Raw genomic sequence first — 22,762 nt, forward strand, 5'->3', positions numbered from 1 at the left:
TGTGACTTCCCCGTTCCTTTCTTTTTCGGAGGCTGAAACAGTAATAAAAGTTCTTAGTTCTTAGTTTAGCCTTAACTCCATATTTAAACCTTAAACATACATTTAACCACAAAAGACTAGACTAGGCTCTAATGTTATTTAGCTAACTAGTGGTTTGTAACATATCCCAGATAGCAAGGTGACATTGATTCAATGTTGAAATTCCATCAGAATCATCAGCACATTGGTTGAGGTTGAATATTCAGTGCTAAATAATATTGAATCAATGTTGAGAATTCATTGCTTTTCAGTGTTAAAAGACAAACAGTGAATCGATGTTGATTTTTGAATTTCGGTGAAATTTAGTGAGCATATAGATGCTCCTCAGAGGATGAATCTTGTTAATTTTGTGACCTCATGACCCTTCCCTCTAGCACCACCAACAGACAAATTTCTGGCTTCTGTACTTACTACTTACATTCAAGCTGTAAGCTGTGGCATTCACATGATGCTCGGCTGGTATTAAGTGCCCCAGTGGGCTACGAAAACATTCCCCATGCCATCACACCGGTTGGGTTCATGGATTCATTCTGGTTGATATCTTTGCAGCAGAACATCCTCTAAAGTCACTGCAGTACTGAAGTACTTAAGTGCAATGTTTCAATATATAATAATATAAAGCTGAAATTATTTATGGATTCATGGTATTTGTAGATCATTTTACTTTGTCTCGGTATCAGTTGACCGGGCATGTGAATAAGACTAGTGGACTATTTAAGCCATCATTTCTTCTCTTGGTTTTATTGTAATTACACTAACTGAAGCAGGATTAGCATGGGGAAAGTTTCATTACAGCAGTTCTGGTATTTTAAACATCAAATATGTTTGTACTAAAGTTTCCACTTCAGAAAACAGATACTTTTATAACTGTTATGGATGTATGCAATGTATTGGTGTGTATTAATTAATGTCATACATTAGCTTATTGTTACACAGTACAGTATTTAGTTTCGTGTTTGGCGCCACCTGCTGGATAATATGGATACATTTAGTAATCTAACGTCCAAATTTCACTTATTTCTTCAGGTTTCTCTGTATTAATTGTTAAAGAACTGTCTTGTATGTAAAAATAGTATAGGAGGGTTTTTTGGTAATATTTTACAATGGCATCATTTATTAACCTAGATTTTTTTTTTTTTAAGAAAAAAAAAATAAAAGCATGAACACAATGTAGGACACAGCACAAAAAAAACCCAGTCACAACAACCCGCTCCTGAAAAGCATCCGCATTCATTTCAGTGTTTCAGCAGAATCTGAAAAAAGGTCTATAAACAACAATGAAAAAAAGAAGTATACAGTTGAGTGCAAAAGTTTGTATCCCTCTTAAATTGAAAAAAAAAAAAAATTGGAATCTATTTTACAATTTATCTACAAAACCAGAAAACCCGTTACAACATACAACTTAAACATTACACCCAGCTCAAAAGTTTGCATCCCCAGGACAGCTAATGTGGTTTTGCATGTACTTATATTTGGAGTAAATCAAATTGAGTATCTGGATACTGAGTGCAATTTATACACACACACACACACACACACACACACACACACACACACATATATATATATAGAATTTCCCCCCAAGAATGACATTCATTCCATCACCTTCACATTCGTGGTGGATCTTGGGCCTGGAGCGCCGGGTGCGATGCGGGAATACATCCTGGATGGGACACCAGCTCATCGTACAGCATCATGCAACATATACTCACACCTATAGGAAATTTATCGCCGTTAAGCCACATACAGTACTCCATGTTTTTGGGAGGTGGGAAGAAACCCGACGACTCGGAGGAAGCCTAAAGATTCACATGTACGTATTTTGTGGTCAGGAATGAAAGCACAGTGAAGAATATCTAGTGCGATTAAGACATCCTATAATGTAGTGCAATAGGTTTGTATGTAAATATTGCCCCCTAGTGGATGAAGAATAACTACTGCACATGTGCTATTTGAGGGAATAATAATAATAATAATAATAGTATCCGTTCTCAAGTGATATGCGTTATACTCCTTCCAAAGGCTACACCTTCACTCTAAATCAGGCGTGTCCAATCTTATCCAGAAAGGGCCGGTGTGGGTGCAGGATTTCAGTCCAACCAAGCAGGAGCCACACCTGATTCCACCTGTATAATCAGTTGATCTTGGCTTTCAACAGACTTCTGCTTGGTTGGAATGAAAACCTGCACCCACACCGGCCCTTTCCGGATAAGATTGGACACCCCTGCTCTAAATAGTCGCCGGAAGTAACGATCATTTTTCGTCGACAAATCCTGTTTTATATTGCTGCATAATCGCCGAAAGCGTCTAACAATTTCATTCAAGAGCTGCTGGTCTGATTTTGTAAACTTAGAGATACGTATAAACAGGAAGCCTGCGTTAAAGCACCAGAAACGTAACTGTAAATGTATGGGTAAACTCGGCTGGTTTTTTCCCCCAGAATAATAACACAAACAATCTCAAGAGCGACGTGTCCATCCTGCCTGGACACCGTCACTATGGAACCGAGATGTTTCCTGAAGGCTGAGGAGGAACCGCAGGAGTAATACTGACCTACAGTTGTTTTACACAGCAAAAACGAATACTCGTATAATAATAAACTAACGATTGTATATTAAACACAGTTCAATTGTGGAAAAATCTGGATGCCTAAGACAAGTGATTTTGCGTCTGGGCTATTCGTTTTTAAAAAATATTTCTATCTATATTTATATATAGTAAATATTCAAGTAGCAGCCGCTGAACTCAAATATATGTTTTATGCATGACAGGATATAACACCACAGAACACTCCTAGGCAAAACTGTGTCCCATGACTTTCTGTCGAGGTCACAAACGCCATGCGCTACATTAGAAACTGTTGGAAGTAAATAAATCATAAACATGTTTATTTCCCTTAATCTGGGAAATAATAATCACTTAACTAAATAACTAGCCAATGATACTGCATGTTATTACATTACTTTAGTTAGTAATGTACTTAACTACTTAGTAATTATGTATCTGGGCAACCAAAACATGGCAGATTTGACTAGCTAATGAATTGATCATTAGTCCACTGTTGCAGTTTATCTACATTACACACGAATAAATACAACCCCAGTTCCAAAAAAGTCGGGACGCTGCGTAAAATGTAAATAAAAACCGAACGCAACGATTCGCAAATCTCATAAAACCCGTGTGTTATTCACAATAGAACGGAGAAAACAAATCGAATGTTTGAATTGAGGAAATGTACCGTTTTAAGGGGAACGGATGAGCAAATTTTGAATTCGATGGCCACAACACTTCTCAAAAAAGTTGGGACGGGGCAACAAAAGGCTGGAAAAGTAAGTGTTAGTGAAAAGAAACAGCTGGAGGTTAACTGGAAACAGGTCACTAATATGATCGGGTAGAAAAAGAGCGTCTTAGCGAGGCAGAGGTTTATGAGATTTGCAAGTCATTGCATTCTGTTTTTATTTACATCTATGCACTTTTTACACAGTGTCCCAACTTTTTTGGAATCGGGGTTGTACTTGTAAAATCAGAACTCATTGGAAGTTAGCTCCGTGTTTTTTGTTTTTAAACAGCGGTCAGACGAGTCATGTGCTATCGTCCTTGTTTTGAGATCTTCACCTCTGACCACATGGAGGTAAAGATACACCGTGCAGGGTCTGACAGGATCCTGATCCCTGTGTCTTCGTTAATGCCTTGACGTTTCAGCTTGGATCGCCTTCTCAGGTCCTTGTCTCAGTCAGGGACACTTTCTGGCGTTGTCCCTAATGTAGAAACTCCAAGCAAAAGCCTTAAAAATGACTTTGGAATGACGTGCTGCTCTCAGCTGGGATCCTGCGACTACTCAGACGCTCTAGTTTAACGTTTTAGTCATTTCCGGCTCCACGGAGCTCCGTCCATGGTACGTGCTACAAGTATATAAACTCTTTGTGCTGCCGAGACGTGTCGCTCTCCTTGTCCCAGTCCTTCAGGCCCTCGGGCAGACTCGTGTCCTCGTCGATGCTGCCAGTCCCCTCCACAAACTCCTCATAGGTGCATTTCTCTACAAACGGCCTCGGGCCCAACAGTTCCACCATGTCCGCTTTGTCCAGGACTTCGTTCTGCAGGAGACGCTTCCCCACCTGAGACAGAAGTGAGGAAATTATGCTTAGTCACTCACTGAAACCATGTGTGTAGACTGCGCTAAAATCATCTCAAAATGGTCAAATTGTATATGATTGGTCAGAAGGTGTTGGTTAATTTTCCATAACGGCAGCTCTGACAGTAGTGCCGCTCCGAATCTCGGATTTATATTCACGTGCTTGTTCTAATCGTATTATCTTTATCGTTTCTATAGTAACAGCTCCTTCACAGGGACCTGCATGGTCTTACGTGAACCGATCCGAAGGGAAAAAAAAACAAAACAGTTATTTAACAGTTATGGAAGGAGTCTCCAGTGTCAGGGCTTTGTAAGAGTCGTTAAGTTTTCCTTCAGGACAAAGGAGTTTAGGAGCTGCTCGTCTTCTTACCTTCTCCACCAGCTCTCGTTTCTCGGTGATGAGCTGCTGTGTTCTCTCGAAGGCCTTGCTGATGAGAGAACGCACTTCCTGATCTATGAGCTCAGCAGTGGCTTCGCTATAAGGCTTCTCCGACACTAGCTCGCCCTGCTGCGTCCAATCAAACGCCACCTGACCCACTGACTCGCTCATCCCAAACTGCACGATCTGTCCGTGGAGTGGAGGAAAAAAAAAAAAAAAAAAAAACATAGTGAGGTTTTTATGAAGACAAAAAAACACCCTCCCATTCAAACCGAGTAGTCACCTGAGCATACGCAGACTGCGTGACTTTTCTCAGATCGTCCTGAGCGCCTGTGGTGATCCTGCCGAAAAACACCTGCTCCGCCACGCGCCCTCCGAGCATCACACACATCCTGTCAAAGAGCTGCTCGCGCGTGAACAGGTACTGCTCTTTCGGCTGGTACTGCGCGTAGCCCAGGCCTTTACCTCGAGGAACGATGGACAACTGCACAAGAAGAGGAAACACAGTGCTGTTGAATTCTCAAATCTGAAGGCGTGGTTTCTTTTTAAACAGTAACTGTGGTTCTGTTATAATTCAAATTATACGGACGACTCGGAGGGAAATATCTCCGAAAAGCAGCAGATAAGAGTCCGGCGTAGGTGGGAACTCCTTTAATACTGTTTAAAAAGCATCTCAGGGAAATTCCTCAAGAAATCGGGTGAGAAACCGCCAAGAATACGTTTCTGGAAATTCTAGACAAAAAGGGCGTGGACTTTGAAGATGCTAAAATATTTAATTAATTTGGGATTTTTTATCACAACATAATTCCCATAGTTCCATTTGTGTTTCTCCAGAGTTTTGATGACTTTATTATTATTATTCTAAAATGTGGGGGAAAAAATTAAAATAAAGAATGAGTGTGTCTAAACTTTTGATGGATAGCGTACAGCTGTGTTTTAGTTCCTGTCTAAAAAAATTAAAATAAATAAATAATACTGCAAACCTCAGCTTCAATGCACATTAAAGGAGATGCTGGTGAGAGAAAATTGGGAAGATGGGTTAAAAGAACTGCATAAGCCATTCTGAAGGAATGTTTAGGCCTAATCTATTAAATTAATTATTTTATCACTATGTTTGCTAAAGTCACAACGAGTCACGAGCTATTCAAATAAAAATACTTTCATTTGTGTAATTTTCCACTTCATGCAAATACAACCAGGATGAAATGCAAAGTCTTTGGTTATAGGTTATTACTCGTCCTTTTTTCTCTCTCTCTCTCTCTCTCTCTTACTGAAAATGTGCTTAATTGTGGGCTACTAAAATGTCCACGTTAGTGCAAACATCTTGGGATTGATATTGATATGAATGATCTTGATTATTTCAGAAAGATCAGTATATAACATAGTAATTATACACAGTTCTAAACTCATAAGACTACAATACACGGCATCTAGGAAACCTTTCATCTTTTACAAATCGCCAAACAGATGTTCTTAATAGAAACGTGATTAAAACAGAGCTTCATTCAGGGTGTGTTTACCTTCAGGAGAGGGTCAGCGTGCTCCAGGAACCAGCCTACGACAGCGTGGCCGGCCTCGTGGTAAGCTACGGTGGTTTTCTCAGCAGGCTGCAGAACCCTCGTCTTCTTTTCCAGACCTCCGATCACCCTCTCTACGGCCTGCTCAAAGTGTCTGGAGGTCACAGCCGGGCTGAGGTGCCGTGCCGCGATGAGAGCCGCTTCATTACACACGTTCGCAATATCGGCCCCTGGAAACAGACGTTTATACTCGTAAACCGATCCTACACGGCCTGCAGGGCCTCCACCGTCTCCACCCACCTCAACTCGGTGTTTCAGTCCAGCAGTCGTCAGGAAAACAGGGAGGTTTTTTGTTTTATTTCCATACATTTGTCACTATAATTATTGGCACCTTCATAACACGCAAATATTTTAGGCTTAAACAGTGATACTGATATACAAGTATATTTCTGAGAGAGAGAAAAAAAGAGCAGAGAATAGTTCAATCTTAAAGGGTGCCAATAAATCTAGCGCTCACGGTGTTAAACATGAATAAAGGAGGCTCTCAGATGAAGAAATCTCAGTAGTATATATTATTTAAAATCTTATCATAATTATAAATAAGAAATAAATATATAAAACTTACTGATACTGTAGTGAAGACTGTTTTAATCACAGATTATATATATATATATATATTAAAATATATATATATATATATATATATATATATATATATATATATATATTTTTTTTTTTTTTTTCTCTTTATAGTCCAGCTTTATATGTAGAAAAGTTTCACTTTATAATTTGTTTGGACTGGACGGAGTAAGCAATCATTCATAAAACCTTTATTACACTAATAATATAATAAAATAATAGCATACTGTTTATAATAATAATAATAATAATAATAATAATAATAATAAACATTCTATTCTAAACACTGAATGGGTTAATTGGTGCTGTTTAATCATAAAAAAAAATGACAAGCTCTTATTAAACGTAAATTACACTTATTTTATCTTAGGATGAATCCTTTAATTAAAAAGGACTTATATTTTCACAACTAGAATTTTCTGAACAAATTTTTCCCATTGGGATTTTTTTCCCTTTCACACAGAAAGCTTTCCTGAAAATGTTCACGAAGTGATACATTAGTGATCATGATAGTTTACAGATCTTTATACTTTATTGCAGTTATAGCTCATTTAATAACATAAAAAGGCTTAAACATTGCTCATTTTAGATTAAACTCTAAACAATGCTTGTTATATAACTGGTTATAAACGACCTATGGATGTGTGTGTATATATCTCGATATGTATACTGTAATAAACGTTTTATTTATAAATTCTATTGATTTAAATTCGTTAAATTATATACACGTGCTTATAAAGGATACTGTCTTTAGTTCTAAAGTGTATGTAATGGGTGAAACTAAAATAAACAAATTAATAAACAAATAAATATTCAAATAGTATTAAAAAGTTATAATAATAACAAACTACAGTAAGAAATGTATTTAATATTAAAAAAAAAGATAATGATGAAATTATAAATCTCACACAAAAAATGACAATGATCATCACAAGAAATACGGGATATATATAGATATATCTATATATAGATAGTCTATATATCACATAGTCATTACCTATGTAAATATGCCTGTCGAATATATGTATAATTGTGTGTGTGTGTGTATATATATATATATATATATATATATATATATATATATATATATATATATATATATATATATATATATACACACACACACACAATTATACATATATTCGACAGGCATATTTACATAGGTAATGGGAAATATCTATATACGGATATTTTATTTATAATATACACACACATATATTATATATATATATATATATATATATATATATATATATATATATATATATATATATATATATATGACCATGTGAAATGTGGAGTAAATAAAAGCTCTGTATTTCATATTCTTACCTGTGAAGCCAGGTGTGAGAGCAGCCAGTTTTCTCGCCAGATTATCTGAGGTCAAACTGGAATCCAGCTTCAGTGGCCTCATATGCACTTTAAAGATCGAAGCCCTGCCTTTAATATCAGGCGGTCCTGCGTTGGAAAGACAGGCACGGAGGCAGAGGCGGAGGAGGAGGATGAAGTGGAGAGAGAAAAAAAGAAAGTGGAGAGAAAAGAAAGGAGAACGTAAGGAGGGAATTGTATACCACCCAGATGAAGATGATGAGAAGCATTTGCTCCGAAGCCCATAAGAGCCTCAGTGTTTACGAAACTCCTCCAGGAATAGCAGATGTACTTTCACTACCTCCCGCACTCTCGCTTTATTCTCTCACACACTCTCCCTCCATTTTCCATGTCCGTAACTGGAATGTTCCACTGAGCCAGCTGTGCTAAAGTGGGGAAAAGCTCTCTGCAATGAGACATAAATCAGCTCCAACACCACGACAGCAATCCCCGCTGACATAATACAGCTGTACCACATTGCTTCTTAAATCAGTTGGACATGTATGAGGGGGAGGATGCTTGCCAGGAAAACTCACACACGAAGCATGAGAGTTTCTGGGGAAGCCAAAAGTTATTACTGTCTTTATAAACCTATCTAAAGCAAAGGGTCAGCTCTAGAAACAAGGCTTGCAAAATCTTAAAAACTCGGGCCAGAAAAAATCATGTTATAAACACAATCAAATATCTGACAGACTGAAGTCATGGGGGAAAAAAAATGTAAAACCCATAATCAGTCAATTTCTGAAAATGCAATCAGTCATGGCTTGCAAAAAAAAAATCTTTACATTTATTAATATTTGCATGCTTAATTCTTAAAGAAGATTATATTTATTATTTAAACTTCACTTTAACCTGCTTTGTATTCCATCCTTTTCCCATGAAATTTTATACTGTAATTGTTTTTATTATTAATTTTTATATCCATTCATTTCAAGCACCCTGAACTGCCTTGTATATAAAACGTGCAATATAAATAACTTAGACTGGTCTTCAGATTAGTTTTCAAAAATCCTTACAGTTATCATTATTTGTATGTCAGATGTCGTGGGGTTTTTTTTCTACTTATTTACTATTTCACCATGTCTATACTTTAGTCTTAGAAGCCTACTGAGAGTTACTGTGTTAAATTTACAGCAACGTTTGTAAAATTATAGTGTAGTGTACTGTAGCTTTCCTAAAATGTTTGGTATCTGGGAAAGAAAAAAAAAATATATATATATATATATATATATATATATATATATATATATATATATATATATATATATATATATATATACACACACACAAAAACATAAACTACACGGAGTATGAGGAAAGCCACAATGCGTTAGATTGTTGATTAGTTTTATTTTCAGGTTTTCAAAAAATCTTGACAATAAGGTCATATAATGTCACTAAGCATAACGTTTATCACTTATATTTAACGTTGGATTGGACTGAACTTAACTCTGCATAATATGTTTGCAAAGTTGTCATGGTAACTGATCTGGATTTCACCGAATCCTTGTATACAGAACGGAAAAATCTGCATTTTTGTGATAAGATACAGTACGTTATCTGGCCAACTCGCAAAGCCTGCTTTCTATAACCGGCCCTAGTAGGAGAAGACAAGAGAAGGAATTTATACCTATGTAAATATGCCTGTCGAATCGTCCAGGTCTCAAAAGTGCCGGATCTAGAACATCGACGCGGTTCGTGGCAGCCAGAACCACGACGTTAGTGCTGCTGTTAAAGCCTGGAGAAAAGAAGAAGAAGAAGAAGAAGAAGAAAAAAAAAAAAAAACACAAAACAGCAAAAACAGTCATTAATTATGGTCATGTGGACGTCACTCGTGATGACACAGAGAATGAAATTTTGCAGCATTATGTACTTATCGATAAGATGGTAGATCATGATTAGGAAATAATTATATAGTGAATGGTTCATAAGAACCATTATTTCCAGATCCCTTCAAGTGAGCATGCTCTTAAGAAACAGGAAGTTGAACATCTGGACCTATCCTGAGTTTATATGTTTCTGTAAAGCTGCTTTGGGACAATGTCCACCGTTAAAAGCTCTACACAAATAAAACCGAATGGAGTTAAACGTTACTAACCGCTCCTTCAAAATCGGTTCAAACGTACCATCCATTTCCACCAGCAGCTGGTTAAGTGTGTTCTCCTGCTCACTCTGCCCACCGAAATGCCGCTGGCCCCTCTTCCTGCCCATTGCATCGATCTCATCAATAAAGAGGATACAGGGGGCGTGTCTTCTAGCCAGCGCAAACGTATCCCTTACCTGCGGCATTTAAACAAACAGGCTAATAATAAGAACCGATATCAGTAAAGCTAGCAACGAAGAGCTTGCAGATAACAACATACTCAATATCCAGAAGAGTTTCTGAAGACGGTGTAAAAATATTGGCACTCTCGGCCTGGCATCTTATTTAAGGACCGATACTGGTAGCACTATATAATCGATCATTTATGTAAGGCAAAATAGTTTACTGATCAGCATTATAGCACAGCGCTGTTGAAGGCTACATTCGGATTAATCAGACGCTGCCGATACATTTTCTATAACAACAACAGCTCAGAGAGTAGTTCCAGCTATAGGACAAATAGCAGGTTTATATTAACGGATTCATTCCAATACGTTATCGTGTTATACGGTGAAATTTTCTTTATTGAAGGAGTCTCCAGTGTCGGTGCTTTTCGACAGTATAGGTTTCCGGCACGGGAAAATCTCCGGACAAACTTGTGGTTTCTCTGCAATGTGACAAGCTGATTTTTTTTTCTTTTAATAACTTCAAGTGAGAGAGAAGAAGGGCTGGTGTAACAGCTGGTTACACCACTGGAGAAGAAAGGCCGGTGTAACAGCTGGTTACACCACTGGAGAAGAAAGGCCGGTGTAACAGCTGGTTACACCACTGGAGAAGAAAGGCCGGTGTAACAGCTGGTTCCACCACTGGAGAAGAAAGGCCGGTGTAACAGCTGGTTACACCACTGGAGAAGAAAGGCCGGTGTTTCAGCTGGTTACACCACTGGAGAAGAAAGGCCGGTGTAACAGCTGGTTCCACCACTGGAGAAGAAAGGCTGGTGTTTCAGCTGGTTACACCACTGGAGAAGAAAGGCCGGTGTAACAGCTGGTTCCACCACTGGAGAAGAAAGGCTGGTGTTTCAGCTGGTTACACCACTGGAGAAGAAAGGCCGGTGTAACAGCTGGTTTTACCACTGGAGAAGAAAGGCTGGTGTTTCAGCTGGTTACACCACTGGAGAAGAAAGGCCGGTGTAACAGCTGGTTCCACCACTGGAGAAGAAAGGCTGGTGTTTCAGCTGGTTACACCACTGGAGAAGAAAGGCCGGTGTAACAGCTGGTTTTACCACTGGAGAAGAACGGCTGGTGTTTCACCACAACTGTTGTTTTTTCGCTGTTGTTTTCCTTTGCCGACCCGTTCCATGTCTGGTTGTTCGTACCCCAGTGGTTTCTTTCTTTTTCAGGACATTCCAAATTGTTCTACTGGCTATGCCCGATGCTTGTGCAATGGCTCCGATAGAGTTTCCCTCTTTTCTCAGCTTCAAAATGGCTTGTTTTAATCCCATAGACAGCTCTCTGGTCTTCATGTTGGTTTATCCTTTTTAACAGCAAATGCAGTCTTCACAGCCAAACCTAGGGCTCAAATCAAGAGTAGACATCCAGAGCTATTAATTCTTTAAATAATCAGTTTAACACGGCACACCTGGGCAGCAAGAAACACCTATCAGTCACATGTTCCAATATTTTTGATCACAAAGAAAAAAAAACGGGTGGGTTCAAACAAATGGAGCCATGTTTTAAGTTATTTCACACGTCTAGATGTAAATATGAGGAAATGAAAGCTGAAATTCTGATCTATATCATACTCATCTTTTGATCTCAAACCCAAATGTCTTAAACGCATGGTGAAAACAACTGAATTGGCTTTGCTGTTCCAATACTTTCAGAGAGGACTGTAACGTTTAATGACTGATTTGTTCATGAGTATTTCTTTTTTTTTTTTTTTTTAATAAAAGACTTGATTATCTCTCACCCGGGCTGCTCCTACACCGACGAACATCTCCTGAAACTCTGAGCCGTTGACTGTTATGAAGGGAACTCCAGCTTCACCAGCAGTCGCTTTGGCCAGCAGGGTCTTTCCTGTGCCGGGTGGACCTAATAACACTGCGCCCTGTAAGAACATAATCAACCACGGTTATCACTGATGACGAAAGAGAAGATAAGCTAAACTTAAATGTTAAATCCAGACTTGATCTATCCACTTTGCTCTTTGATAACGTCGTACGAAACAAATCAGCCTGCACGTGTCCACAGCTCTTTTCTCTTAACGCTTAACTTTCTCATAAATTCTCTTAACTTATTACCACTTGCTAATCCATTGCACTGTTTTTTTCTAGCTTGTCCAAGAAAATTTACATTTCAAGTATTCCTGTGCATCACCAGTCTGCACCCCATGTCCTCCAGAGAGCTTCTCCGACTTGATGAGGAACAGACACAGGCATTCGACCAAAGACCTCGTAATACGTAAATAAAACATGGAAGTAATCGTACGAGGATGAAAGTCAAGAGTCAGTTCACACTCGACACTGATCTCAGGTCAAAACAACACACATCATCTCAAGTACAAACATAAAACCCATCATTACACGTCAGTACATGCTATACCTTTGGGATTTTGGCACCGAGTTCCTGGTACAGCTTGGGCTTCTTCAGGAAGTTGACCAACTCCAAAATCTCCAGCTTGGCCTCTTCACAACCAGCAACGTCCTTCAGCCTGACATTAATGCTGCCTCTGATCATCTTCGCTTTGGACTCGGTCATCCTGAAGATATTGTTTCCTCTCCTGCGCTGCCATCCTCCGGGCCTCCACTGCCTCGAGCTGAACGCGAGCAAACCGAGCAGCGCGACGAACGGGAATAAAATCGCGAGGAACGTCCTGGACAAGCAGAGCGGATGAAAACAGACGCGTTAACTTTTTAATATTATTAGCTGTCTGACAGATTAATGAACACTTAACAGTCACGCTGTGTTCACTACTTTACAACCGGTAATGAAGTGAAAATCTCTAAACACAACATAGAGAATATTACTGATTAAAAACGGACGCAAACGTGCGCCGTATTCTCAATTCCGTCTTGTGAAATTGCGACTGTGACCTATAACTAAGTAAGCTTAATTACAGCTAATTTTGTTAGCACGAAATTATTTGGTTACTATGAAGTAACATGATTATTATATAGTACTATATAAATATAGGAATAATTATTAATTTTCTAGAACAGCAGCTGACAGTAGCTCAGTTGCAAATCACAGGTTTACATTAATGTGCTCATTCTAATACCTTATCGTTTCTATAGTAACAGTATAGTAACACAAGGGCTTAACGGATTCAATAAACATAATTGTTAATATAGAGAAGGTTTTTTTAAGGAGACATTTATGTAACATTTACTGTACGGAAGGAGTCTCCAGTGTCAGCTCTTTGTAATAATCATGGTATCTAAGAACGGGGACGTTGCTCTTTGCAGTTTCTTTGTAAAATTCTTTCACGGACGTTTCACAACGCTAATTCATTACTCATTCTGTAATCATTTTAATTTATTTTTTTAATGTCGTTAATTGCTGTGGTATAAAAGGAATACAACACGTTGGAAAGTGCTGTTATTGGAAAATAAACAACTTTGGACTGGTAAGAGTCTTCTGACTCTGCTTCATGCCATGAGACATCACACTACTGGATCATTGATTACTTTCCTGTAACAGCATGCCTAGACGTGTTTTATTCATTACATATGCAAAGTGGGGGGAAAAAAGCATTCAGAACTTTTTTTTTTTAGCACAGAATACAGCAAAGAGTAAAAACAGAACTGAGTCTGTGTCCAAATGAACATCAAACATGAATACAAGAATACTTCGACAAATGTACTTTGATGTGAAGCAACAAGAGATATCGACTGACACGCAGCATTACAGTGGTGTATCTAATAAACTGGCCAAACTGCTAACTGCGACAGACTCACAAATCTCTCTCGGTGCTGTACAGCACCGGCAGCTTGTGTGGATCCTCCAAACCCAGCTCTTGTTCTGCTTGCTCCAAATTCCTCTCAAATGTTTCCACGGTACCGATGTTAAACCAAACATAACTCTGCAGGATAAAAAAAATGATTATATATACACACACACACACACACACACACACACACACACACTATATATATATATATATATATATATATATATATATATATATATTACACCATGCCACAATTAAAGTCATACACGTCACACACACACCCATTCTGATGCTTGATCAAGTGAACAATAACTGAATCTCCTGACCTGTAACTGCATGATTTTATGCACTGTGATACTGCCACATGATTGGCTGACTGGACATCTGCATGAGTGGCAGGTGTACAGATGTTCCTATTAAAGTGGACGGTGCGTGTACATGATGATGCCAAGAAAATTGCTCAATTATAATGCTGTGAATATAATGTATACCTCGACTAATAATCTACGCTTACAAAAAAAACACATGGATAAGGACAAAGAGACCATGTTGCTATGCTGAGGGCAAAACTTTGTACCTCCTATAGATTTTAGATAGGTAGAAATGGTGAATGTAGTAAACTCTCTTTTTGAATTTGAATTTCGACTTTATCGTGTCCTAAGGGTTTGTTTCTCTGTGTGTGTATGTATATATATATATATATATATATGTATATATATATATATAAAAAAGACTCACCACTTCTGATGTGTTGATGTCGGGAGCAGGGATCACTCTGACGTACTGTTTATTAACCACTTCCAGCCTCGCGACCTGCACAAAAACCGTTCACTCACTTCATAAGCCATGAATAAACCTGCAGCTGAATTCCTGTCACACAGTCAGCTCCAAAATTATTGGCACCCTTTATTAAAATTTTTTTTTTTTTTTTTTTTTTAATGAATAACACCTGCAAGTTAGTGATATTCTGAGCTAAAACATATGGATATGATGTACAGCTTTGACACTAAAATGATTGGGGGAGTTCTTGCAAAACACTGGTTTCGAAAGTATCTGCACCCCTGCAATTAATATTAGGTGAATCCTCACCCCTGGACATGATAACAGTACGGAGTCTCTTCCTGTAATGTTTAACAAGGTGACAGATTTTGCACGTGTTTCCCCTCTGCCCTACTGAAACTGGCTCACTACCACATTTCCTTGTGCAATATGCAGAAAGATAATAAAGCTGACTTAATTTGTGTTTCTGGAGCGCTATATATATATATATATATATATATATATATATATATAAAAACCTAACAAAAACAAACAAACACCATATAACAAGGCAAATCAAGAAAATGCATTCGGACTCGTTTACATTCTGGGGTGCCAATACTTTTGCCATAAACACACTTTCTTAAAATAAAATAAGTTGTTATGAGAACGCTTTGTTTAGTTAGACGAAAGGCAGACGGTTTCCCCAAAACGGCCCTGTTTTGAAGGGTGTCGATCATTTTGGAGTTTCTGCGGCATGTGGATTATCCTCATGTCCACTAATAACGGTTCGGAATTCTCTTTTAGGTTTTAAGTTTAAATGAACAGGCGCTTACCAGGCCTCGAGCGAGGTAGTAATTCACAAACTCCCTCCATGATATCTCTTTTCCATCATCTCTGAAGTATAAATAAAGAAAAGTCGCCAGCATCCCAGCTCCTGCGAAGACGACGTTCCAGAAATGCTTCTCATCCCACGGGACGTCTCTCTGTTACACAATCAGGAAGGTAAACGTTTATCAGATCTGTTCACTGTAACAAATAAACCAAAAACAGGACGTTTGCCAAGAGACCGCGAGCTGCAAACGTCTCCTCGAGTCTCTTTCTATTCCCGGTCATGTAGATCATCCCGGTCATGTAGATCATCATCATTCGGTTGACTTTAAATCAATGACATTTAATTTGTACCACAGCGCTGTCGAATTCTCATTTCTGACTGTTGATTCGTTTTCTATAACAGACCGTAGTGCAGCTACAAATCACAGGCTTTTATCGACGCGCTCGTTCAAGCATGTCATCGTTTCTATAGTAACGGCTAACTTACAGCGTCTTGTACGACACGTACTCGTAGCTTTCTGTAAGAAGACCTTTGTTTAGCATTTTATTTAGCAAGGAAGCTCCAACGTCAGAGCTTTGTGAAAGTCAGAACTAAAAGGAACAACTTTCCGACATTGAAAGGTTTTCACGTTTTTTTTTTCCGTCTTATTAAATTCAACAGAGCGAGAGAAAAAAAAAAACCCGAAAAGCTGCTACAACGTGAGCGACAACAAGAATACGGATGCTTCGTTCTTAAATACAACCATAAACGCATAAAAAGTACGACGTTGTTCATTTACATAAAAAGTACATTTGCGGTCATACGTTTACATACGCCTTCGTCATCCTGTTCAAAAGTTTACACCCCCCTGACTCATTAATGCATTAATCGTGTTGTCTTCTTGAGCATCGGTGAATGTTTGCACCTTTTGAAACAGTCGTGTACGAGAACCCTAGGTGTGAAAAAATGTACCTTAAAAGGAGTCAAATATGCAGACGATGCTGGAAAAGCAGAGAACGTGCAGGACCTGGGGGATTTTTCTGAAGAACAGTGGGCAGTTTAACTGCTCAGGATAAACAGTATTTTAAACAGTATTAATAATCGAAGCGTGTGTAAACTTTTGAACTGGTTCATTTGTGTAAATTCACTTATTATTGTGTCTTGTGGACTAGATGTGAACATCTGTTGGTAGGTGAAATAGCTTATTCAGGGTGGTACTAAATAAAAAAAAATTTTAAAACACCATATATTTATTTATTTATTTATTTATTTATTATTACTAACATTTTGCTGATTCTGCAAGACGTATGTAAACTTATGACCTCGACCGTAGACAGCTTTAACAAACTGTTGTTGTATAAGCGGAATAAAAAAAACTCCACGACTCAACAAGGTTCTTGCGATTTCCTCATGAAGAACAATCTACAGCTTTTCAAGACACTTTTTCCCCCACTAACCTTTGTCAAATTTTCTTAATAACAGTATTACAGTTGGGGAAGCTGGTTGGACGAGCACTCGCGATGTAAGAGCGTCTCTGGTTTCGTTACGGTTATCATCTCATTCGTTATTTTATTACTTAAGTAAGGAAACGCAGCGCGAACAGTACTGCATATTGATTCCTAGAGGAATTTGCTATTAACTGCAGAACCTTAACCATAACACTAGTCTTGAGCCTTAGGACAACAGAATATCGAGACTATTTTCATCAGAATGTTTGTTAAATTTCAATATTTTTCCAGGTTTGGAAATGTGTAAGTGGCTTGAAATTTCAGACTAGTGTGAGCCTGCACGCCGCATCAACGAATATCCTAGATCATAACGTCAAATTCTCCCATAAAAAAAAAAAAAATTTTAAAAATCCTCCTTTGTGTATAATTAAGTATATTTACTCGTAGGATGCGAGACCACCAACTGCCATCTTCCTTCTTGTCACCACCACCTGTTCCTGCTCCACCTCTGCTTCTCTGGGATTCCCCTTCGCTGGATTTCTCTGCAGAGTCATAATCCGAGTCAGTTTTCACTTAGAACTCATTCACGCACGCATGGGAAAAAAATCGTATAGAATAAAATCATAGAATGTACAAGATACAAAGGTGTAAAGCACTTAGGGGCGTGGACAGGGTGGATGGAGTTACTGTTACCATCTGAAGTTGATTCATTTCCAATAACAAGTGTTTTTATTCCTCTTATACCACAGCTATTTCCAAACCATTACAATATTTTAAATGATCAATGCAAGTGTTCATGTATTTATCCGTTTATAGTTACAGTTGATGTTGTGGAAGGACTGAAACAAGTTAGTTCTCCGTTCCTTTTTTCTTTTAAGCAGACACTCCTTTTCCTTTCTCGTGAAGTTAATAAAAGAAATTCAGCACCGGAGAAACCACCAAAATGCATAAACTCCTCTGTCCTGAAGATGTTCGGAAAAGTTCAAAGGTACCGTTACAAAGTGCTGGCGACACTGGAGACTCCTTCCGTAACTGTTCAGTACGGTTTCCTTACCGAAAACCTTAACGATTGCAAATGTTTTAAATTCGTTCATGTGGAGCATCCGCCGTATAAGTCCCTGCGAACGAGCCGTTACTATGGAAACGTTAACGTATGTAATATAAACCTGTGATTTGCCTTGTAGTTGGAACCTCGGCCAAAGCTGCTGTTACAGAAAATGACTCAACGTTCAACAGAGATGTGCTATAGGCGACGTTATCATACGGCCTGTATTAAGCAAGGATGTTTTTATATGTTTTTTGGTTTTTTTAACACAAATCAAGTTTCAGACTGATTTACCTCTGGGTTCTGCTGCTGATCTCTTTGGAAAGTACTTCTCAAATCCTGTGCAGGTGCCAAAAAAAAAAAGAAAAAAAGTTTAGTTACAGTGCTATAAATGCGACAAATTTCCCCAATTATTAATACGTAGGATATTGTAGATATTGCAACATTAAAAAAAAATACCTTTTGGTAGTTTGCTGGAGAAGACACTTGCTTGTGAGAGAGACAACTCTTTCGATCCTAATCTTAATTTCACTCGATGCAATGAAAAATTCTGTTCAAGAAATACAAGGCTTAATTATTTAATCGTTCAACTTAAATGAAAATTGCACTGATCGCAGGATATGTATGCCAGTGAAATCAATATATACAGTCAGCGCTAGAATTATCGGCACCCTTTGAGAGAACTTGCAAAAAATGATTGTATATAATATAATAGAAGACCCTGGCCTGTTGTGACAATGAAGAACTTGAAATTAAGTCTGGTGTTCTCAGATCCCAGGACAGACTCCGGATCTACTGCGACCCTGACCAGGAGGAAGAACTTACCGAAGACGAACAAATGAACTTCAAGACCGACTTGCTCATATTCTCTAAAGAAAATTATTCTTCTGGGGTTTTTTTTTTCCTTCCAGATAATAGTATTTTCTCCATAAAACAAAGATTATTGACTGATATTTAAAATATATATACAGAGTACAGTGCAAAAGTCTTAGGAGAAATGCAAAGAAATGCTGCAAAGGACTTTTAATAAAGAGCAAGTTAGACACACAAGTTTAGACACACTCATTCTTTTATTTATTTTTTTTAATTTCCTACATTTTGGAATAATAATAATAATAATAATAATAATAATAATAATAATAAAGTCATCAAAACTCTGGAGTAACACAAATTGAATTGTGGGAACTAGTGTACTAATTGTGGGAATTTTTTAGAAAAAAATTCTAAATAAATCAAAATAATTTTGTATTTTACCATCTTCAAAGTATATAAATATATAAAAATTAATATACAAAATTAATTAATATATATATATAAACCCCAACCATCATTCTTGTCAGATGAATATGCTTCTCCGGGTCACCGTAGGGGTGCAAATAATTTTGAAACCGTGTTTTGCAAACAAAATAATACATTTAAAAAATAATAATAATAATAACTTTGTTATGCTTGAAAACATGTTCACTTTAAACTGAGATTATAAGATTAGTTGCACGTGTTAAGGAAGATAATATGTTTTATTTATAATTTAACAGCAACTTCACAGAATCTCTATCCTCAACAGGCTGTGTACAAGCAGCTACAGACAAATATTTACACAAATAACACACACATATTTAGATATGTGTACAGGAAGAAAAGTATTAAAGTTAAAATATGATTAGTTTAATTTGTATACTATTCAGAATGCACCGTGGGAAGTGGGCGGAGCCTAACCAAACTGCTTACCCTGAACTTTAACACTGCGGCTGAATAAGAGTTAAACCCGCTGTATCCTCTTCTCCAGCTCTCCCATCCTGATTTACAGCAGTCTGCACACATCGACCGCAATATCCGACTCATTTTACAGCCGCAGCTTAAAAAGTTTCCTCCAAACTGCGAGGAAACTGAAAGGAGATAAAAGCAGCTGACTAGAGTAAACAACAGTAGCGGGTCTGTCCCGTGCTGCCTGATCAAATTACACAAACATACACAAAAACACCGCACAACATTACAGCTATAAAATGTTTTAATCATATCATACAAAACAGCTGTTACAGATGACTAACTCTGTCCTACAGCGGGTAAAATACAAGAGACAAATTAATATTTTTCTCTATTGCGGGTATATTTCTTCACAGGCAGCTAAAAAGACACCAGGGGCCCTTTGATAGGCTCACGGAAAAGTATTGGGTAACCAATAAGCGGCCATTTTAGACACCGGTTTGGTCACGTTTTCGTCACGAGCGCAGAAACAGAATTAATGTTTAACCCTTTAGTGCCCGATGTGTTCGCACATAACCCCGATATATATATTTTAAAAATAACTTTATTATAATTAATTAATAATGATTACATTGTTTGTTTTTGATGTTTAATATTTTCGTAATAGCATTGCTCTAACAGAATGATCTCAGATCCTCACAAAATTTGTAATGGTTTTTAATGGAAACTGTAATGGTCCCTGTGGGTCTCTACTAGTCATTTGTTGCCTTCTATTGATGGTATGTTATGTCTAGTAGATACCATAAAGGATCAGTTATGGTAATGGAAATGGTTTGTAATGGTAGTGAAAACCATTAGAATTTCTGTGATTCTTCTATTGGGTTTTTTTTTTTCCAGTAAGAACATGACCCTTTCTACTTAAAAATATATATTTTTTAAATTATAGCATTTTCTCCGGAAGACACAGACATTATTGACTATCCTAAAAAGTATTTAAAATGAATTTAAACAAATTATCATCCTTGAAAAATGAATATGCTTGTATATGTATTCTTCTCCTAATATTAACGGTTGAAACCGTGTTTTGCAGAACCAATGAACCGTATTTTTTTAAACCATTTTTAGTTTTAAAGTGTTGTCTTACACCCAGTTTTAAACAAATTTAGATTTAACTTGAGTGCTTTGAAAGAAAGTCAAATCCAGAATTATCGTTTCATGAATACACTATATAGCAAAGTGTTTGTGGACACCTGACCATCACACCCATACGTGGTTCTTCCCCAAACTGTTGCCACAAAGTTGAAAGCACACGATTGTATAGAATGTCTTTGTATGCTGTAGATTTACCATTTCCCTTCACTGGAATTAAGAGGCCCAAACCTGTTCCAGCATGACAATGCCGCTGTGCACAACACGAGCTCCATGAACACCTGGTTTGTTAAGGTTGGAGTGGAAGACCTCGAGTGTCCTGCACAGAGCCCTGACCTCAACCCCACTGAACACCTTTCGTATGAACTGGAACACTAACTGACTGCACCCCACTTGATCTCACTAATGCTCTTGTGGTTGAATGAACACGAATCCCCACAGCCACACTCCAAAATCTAGCGGAAAGTCTTCCCAGAAGAGTGGAGCTTATTACAACAGCAATTAGTGAGCTTAATCTGGACTGTAATCTTCACCAAGCACATATGGCTGTGATTTTCAGGTGTAATGAGTGATATCAATTATTTTTCCAAACAAAAAGTTTTCCTTACGTAGTGTGATATTCAGCTAAAAGGAATTAATATTTAATTCCTTTTGAACCTCCACGATTAATATTTGGTGAATAATGGACAGAATACCTGAGCACTGAGCCTCCTCTTGCTATGTATTGAAAGCACTTTGGTTTTCTTCAAAAAGCAGGATTTAATACATGTACAAACTCATATACATCAAAAAGTGTTTCTAGACGTTTGAAATATTTATTTTTAGAAATCTTTTTTTTTCCCCCAGGACGATTTTGTTTTTGAGAGACAATCCTAAAACTACTTTGTCCCCATTCTCTTGTGGGGTGCCAATAATTCTGTACCTGCTGCTTTTGTCTAGATCATCCATTTCTTCCTGAGCAGAATGTTCGTTATATGTGGTGTGAAACTTCAGTAAAAGTGATTACAAACGTAGACGGTTATTAATTTTACTCGTGTCTTTCATAAGTGTCACTTCACATTGAATAACTTCACAATACTTGACACCACAACGTCTGTTATATCACAGCGCAACAAAACAAAAAATACAACGAAAAAACAAGTGGCATGCTGAAAGGTAACACAGCATATTCCATATTATTTTAGAACAAATAATAAAGAGTGCAGAAACCATTACATTCTGAGGTATCGCCTGCCTCAAAATGACAACATACTGATTAAGAGCCTCAGAGACGTACACTACGTTGTGTACAGAGCGTTACTCCTCTTTTACTCCTCATTCAGTTTAATTGGCATACGAATAATCAATGTAATCTTAAAATGGGGTGCTCGGATACGTCAATATTCTTGACACTGATTTTGATCAATGTTTGGCAAAGAGAAATCTGTTGCTCCTGCACATCATACACACTGCCAGGTCCCTGGAACTACAATGCAGAGATAAATACAGAAATATATTATACTGTACTATAATAAACAGCTTTTAAATATAAAGGTGCTTTCATACTTTTTTTTCTTTTGTAACTCACACGTTTTATATGTAACGCTTAGGGAAGCGAACACAACGTGAGAGGGGCGTGACCAAAAAGCTCTGACGTCACCATGCAGCATGGAGTAACGTGAAGTGCTTCGTTACCTCCTGAGCAATCAGGTTGCAAGTTGTGGGGCAAGAAGGAAAAACTAACATGGGAGAACATATT

The 22,762-nt window shown here is 37.7% G+C and overlaps 1 protein-coding gene across 1 annotated transcript; it reads right to left on the reverse strand.

Annotated features, from left to right (window-relative positions):
- Window positions 1-14: 14 nt before the first annotated feature.
- LOC128606423 (AFG3-like protein 1) lies at window positions 15-22,650 on the reverse strand. Its single transcript, XM_053622532.1, has 16 exons — window positions 19,900-22,650; window positions 18,631-18,721; window positions 18,466-18,510; window positions 17,568-17,668; window positions 15,701-15,850; window positions 14,844-14,918; window positions 14,113-14,237; window positions 12,758-13,028; window positions 12,126-12,263; window positions 10,201-10,354; window positions 9,705-9,812; window positions 8,039-8,164; window positions 6,071-6,297; window positions 4,834-5,034; window positions 4,542-4,736; window positions 15-4,154 (listed from the first exon to the last, which is right to left on the reverse strand). The coding sequence occupies exons 1-16, from the start codon at window positions 20,185-20,187 to the stop codon at window positions 3,942-3,944; spliced, it is 2,508 nt and encodes an 835-aa protein (XP_053478507.1). The 5' UTR covers window positions 20,188-22,650; the 3' UTR covers window positions 15-3,941.
- Between the last annotated feature and the right edge of the window lie 112 nt (window positions 22,651-22,762).

The sequence above is a fragment of the Ictalurus furcatus genome, chromosome 4, assembly GCF_023375685.1.
Source record: "Ictalurus furcatus strain D&B chromosome 4, Billie_1.0, whole genome shotgun sequence".
Classification (NCBI taxonomy): domain Eukaryota; kingdom Metazoa; phylum Chordata; class Actinopteri; order Siluriformes; family Ictaluridae; genus Ictalurus; species Ictalurus furcatus.